This window comes from Cicer arietinum, chromosome 3 (genome assembly GCF_000331145.2).
Source record: "Cicer arietinum cultivar CDC Frontier isolate Library 1 chromosome 3, Cicar.CDCFrontier_v2.0, whole genome shotgun sequence".
Lineage (NCBI taxonomy): Eukaryota > Viridiplantae > Streptophyta > Magnoliopsida > Fabales > Fabaceae > Cicer > Cicer arietinum.
In genome coordinates this window covers 49,528,780-49,533,356 of record NC_021162.2, presented here as the reverse complement: position 1 = coordinate 49,533,356, position 4,577 = coordinate 49,528,780, and the positions used below count along the sequence as shown (strand labels likewise).

The following is a 4,577-nucleotide window of genomic DNA, read 5'->3' as shown; positions in this document are numbered from 1 at the left end:
ATAATGAGTTAATTATGATAAAATTTATCATTTAAATAAAAAAAATTATATAAATTATTTTTATGTTAAATTAATTTTACATTATTATTCAATAAAAATTTAATAGTCACTTTATACCATCAATTTCAAACTATACTTATAAGAAAGAGACGAGGTAATTAAATAATAGACTCTTAGATTTCGTTTATAAAACTGATTTACATTATGTTATTTAAAGTCTATTATTACTCTATACTCCATTCTTATCTATGTTCTATTGTATAAAAAGTAGCATTGAAAGGGTGAATTCGTTAACTATTTAATAATCTCATTCTAGAAGTAGAAACCAAGTTACATATCTAAATATCTAATGTTCATTATCATCATTTTAAATAAGAAACCAAGTAAAATTAACCAATGGCTCATGTGAAACTTGGAGCATAAGACCAAAAAGAATATAAATTTTTTATTTCCTTCTCTCTCACTAATTTTGGGGTGAATAACTTGTTGATCAATTATGCTCAAATGAGATATTTATATTATATTCTATACTTTCTTTTTCTTACGATAACCGTGATATTTGTAAAATTTATTTATTTAAAAAAATATTACTAATTTTCCATAAAATTTTAATTTTTTTAGTTAGACTTTTAAATTAATACTCAATTTATTATTCTATTATTTTATATTTATAATAATTAAAATACACTAATAATTAATAAAAATAATTTAAAAAAGTTACTATTCTCTTTTATTTAATTATTGAAATAGTCAAATAGGATGGTTATTGTGACATAGTGAATATAAACAACAAAGTCTAGTGAGAGAAAAACTAAGGTTGTAAGTAATAAGTTTGTGTCTTTATAGTATAATGTTTTATTTTTCTCTTAACATTTCATTGTTACTAAGAGAGAGAGAGAGAAAGTGTGTGTGTGTGAGAAGATGTAACAGAGTGTTTCCACTGAAATTCTCTGCTTCTCAATTCTCAGAACAAAATTGAATATTTTATTTTTCTGAGGTTATTTGAAAATTCAATCTTTTACCTCTGATCCATATTTGGATCATAAGATGGCAAAACCAGGAGTATTAGATTCTGATCCAGAAGTGATGTTAAAGAAAACCTTAGAGTTAAAGAAGGAGTTACAAAGGCTTGTGAATTCCATTGTTGATGATGAAGATATAAGCATTGAAGCCATTGATAAAGCAAAAGAGAGTCTTTGTGTTCTTAAGGAGTTGAAAATTAGAAAGAAATCTTCAATGTGTTTGAAGATAAACAAGAATGTTGTTCATTTTCCAGATGAATTTAAATGTCCACTTTCCAATGAATTGATGAGAGATCCTGTCATTGTTGCTTCTGGTCAGGTTAGTGTCAGAAATTTGGTGTGTTAATTACTTTTGATTTTTAATGTTTTTGGTTGCTTACAAAATTTTTGAAATTGAAATTTGGAAATAGAATGAAAAAAAATTAAATTAAATTATAACTGGCATGTTACTTGTTTGATTTTGTTTTATTCTTTTATGTAAATAAATATCTGGGAAATAAGGTATAAAATGTTCATAATAGAAATGGATCGATTTTTTTAATTTTAATTTCTGTTTAGCTTAATTTAATTTAATTAAAAGGAAGGTATTGATTCTGGTTTTGGCTTTTTGTCTATCTCTTTAGCTGGAATTTTTTGTACTATTATTCTATGTTAGGTGGCCATAAATGTGTGGTAAAGATAGAAAAGGAATATATTCAGTCCTTTCCTCATCCAGAACCTTAGAAATGTATATTTCTATACAATGATCTTAATAATAATATAGTTCTTGTTAGTTTTTTTAAAAATGTGTATATGAAGATAAATCATTTCATTTTATGGAATTGCAGCTTTCTCTTATTCAATCTCATGTAATTTTTGTTTTGTCTTCCCTTTATTTACTATGTTAGCTTTTCTGCATTTATATTGCAAAAAATAAAATGAAAATTGTTAGTATTTTCATGATTAATATATGTTTGTATATTGATGGAAAGACAAAGAGTTGGAAATAAATAAAAAAATATATAAGTATTCTTTGTTCTTGAGTCACTCTTGAATGAGTGGTGGTGATAATTGATTCTTTGTGTTAAACTTTTGACTGATTTTCTCAAAAGGGAATAGTTAAATTATAATGTTCTTAACTTTTTTTTTTTTTATCTTTTCTCCAATTTCTACATTGATGCCTTCCCCACCTAAACTACCTTTTCTTTTTTGTCTCACTCTTTTTTGTGTGCATTGATGCTTTCATATTTGTTTTGATTGAATCAATAATTACTTGAAACAAAGTGGTTATTTTATTTAACATTTACCTTTATATTTAATATATGATAATTTTTTTGGTTTAAATTATTATGCAGACATATGATAGATTTTTTATTCAAAAATGGTTGAATGCTGGAAATAGGACATGCCCTCAAACTCATCAAGTTCTCTCAAACACTTTCCTTACTCCAAATAACCTTATAAGAGAAATGATTGAAAAATGGTCTAAAAATCAAGGAATTGAATTGTGCAATGTTATAAGCTATATAAGTGATGAAGGTGCTAAAGAAAGTGACAAGAATCACTTTTTATGTTTGCTTGAGAAAATGTCATCAACACTTTCTGATAAAAAATCAGCTGCAAAAGAACTTAGATTATTGACAAAGAAGCACCCTTGTTTTAGAGTACTTTTTTGTGATTTTGAAAATGCAATTCCTCAATTGCTTAAGCCAATTTGTGAAGGAAATTCAATTGGTAATAGTAGTAGTAATTCTATTAACCATGATCTTCAAGAAGATGTTATCACAACACTTCTCAATATCTCAATTCATGACAACAACAAGAAGATAGTAGCCGAAACACCAATGGTGATTCCGCTTCTTATGAAGGCGTTGAGATGCGGAACAATCGAAACAAGAGCTAATTCTGCAGCAACCCTTTTCACGCTTTCGGCTCTAGACTCAAACAAAGAACTTATAGGCAAATTGAACGCGTTAAAACCGCTGATCAGCCTGTTAGAAGAAGGACATCCTTTAACCATGAAGGATGTTGCATCAGCAATTTTCACATTATGTATGATGCACGACAACAAGGCAAGAGCCGTGAAAGAAGGTGCGATTAGAGTGATTATGATGAAGATGAAGAACCGAGTACATGTCGATGAATTACTAGCTATACTTGCGCTACTATCGACTCATCAGAAGGCCGTCCTTGAAATGGCAGAGCTCGGAGCTGTTCCTTGTCTGCTAAGCGTCATGCGAGAGAGCTCGTGCGAGCGAAATAAGGAGAATTGTGTAGCAATCCTTCAAACTATTTGTCTTTATGATAGATCTAAGTTGAAGGATATAAAAGAAGAGGAGAATAGCTATAGAACAATATCTGAACTTGCTAAGAATGGAACATCAAGGGCTAAGAGAAAAGCTAGTGGAATTCTTGAGAGATTGAATAGGGTTGTTAATATCACACACACTGCATAATGTCTCTTTCTCTCAAGGTATATTTATTCATCTATGTATTTTTTTAAGTTATTGTTGAAGGTGAAAATCTATAAGCAATTATGTACATTCTTTTCTCTCAATCAAGTTATTCTCATCTTAATTTTTCAGTTACTGAATAATGTGAAGCTATAAAGTTCTTCAAGTATATATTAAATATTGTATTTACATTTTTGACATATTCACTTTTACATTTTTTATGTTATGTACAAGAATATTATGATAGAAAATATACAAGTTTAGTGAAAACCTTATAGTTTAATATACATTCTGTGAAAACCTTATAGCTCTGCACCTGCTTAAGTAATATCAACTTGTACAAAGCTTAATCACATTGTTATGGGGAAAATTCACACCAAATAAATAGTTTCATAATTTTATGAGTGATAAAGTTCTAAAGAGTTTTTAACACTTATTCATACCTATGACTTATTTTGATTGAATAATTCATTCATCGATTTTTATAGACAAATGTTAATTGTTAAGATGTTAAGTTAGTAGTTAGATTTTGAACTACAGTGTTCCTTCTCAATCTTTTTCGAGTGTCTCAGCTCAACCACTTAAATTACGTCTTAGAGATATTTTATTTATTAATGTAGCAACACACTTTTAACTATGAGCAATAGGAATTGGGAGTCATAAGGGGACAAAGGGTTGAATGTCATTGCCCTAAATCTATAGAACAGAACACCAAATAGAGGAAATTGACTATTCCTAGAGAAAACTAAACAGTTGCAGACAAAAATGATACTCAACTCTAAAGTCAAACTTTAACTCATGTGCACTTTAAAGTCTAAATTTGAGTTTGAAAAAGTTCATAGTTGTACAATTAAGGTATCTAAAACATAGTCTATTGCTCTTCAAGCAAAGGAATCAATGCCATTGTAGTCCATCATAAATTACTCTCTTCGTCTCATAATAAGTGATTTATTTGTAAAATCAATTTATCACAAAAGGAGTAATTCTTTTGATTTTTAATGTAAATTTAATTGTTATTTTTCAAGTGTAACACTAATTAATATTAATGTTGTCAAGATCGAGATCTTGACAAAGATCTGAAGAGGGAAACAAGATCGCAACAACTAAGATAACAATTAGGATC

General features: G+C 28.2%; 1 protein-coding gene across 1 annotated transcript; it reads left to right on the top strand.

Annotated features, from left to right (window-relative positions):
- The first annotated feature begins 813 nt into the window (after window positions 1–813).
- Window positions 814–3,654, top strand: LOC101502828 (U-box domain-containing protein 9-like). The gene is made up of 2 exons (XM_004492204.4): window positions 814–1,341; window positions 2,357–3,654. The coding sequence occupies exons 1-2, from the start codon at window positions 1,048–1,050 to the stop codon at window positions 3,455–3,457; spliced, it is 1,395 nt and encodes a 464-aa protein (XP_004492261.1). The 5' UTR covers window positions 814–1,047; the 3' UTR covers window positions 3,458–3,654.
- The last annotated feature ends 923 nt before the right edge of the window (window positions 3,655–4,577 follow it).

What these genes read in the sequence shown, in the direction of transcription:
- LOC101502828 (XM_004492204.4), top strand. Translation starts at nt 1,048, where the DNA reads ATGGCAAAACCAGGAGTATTAGATTCTGATCCAGAAGTGATGTTAAAG. An exon ending in TCATTGTTGCTTCTGGTCAG is followed by an intron (nt 1,342 to 2,356) that starts GTTAGTGTCAGA and finishes ATTATTATGCAG; the next exon opens with ACATATGATAGATTTTTTAT.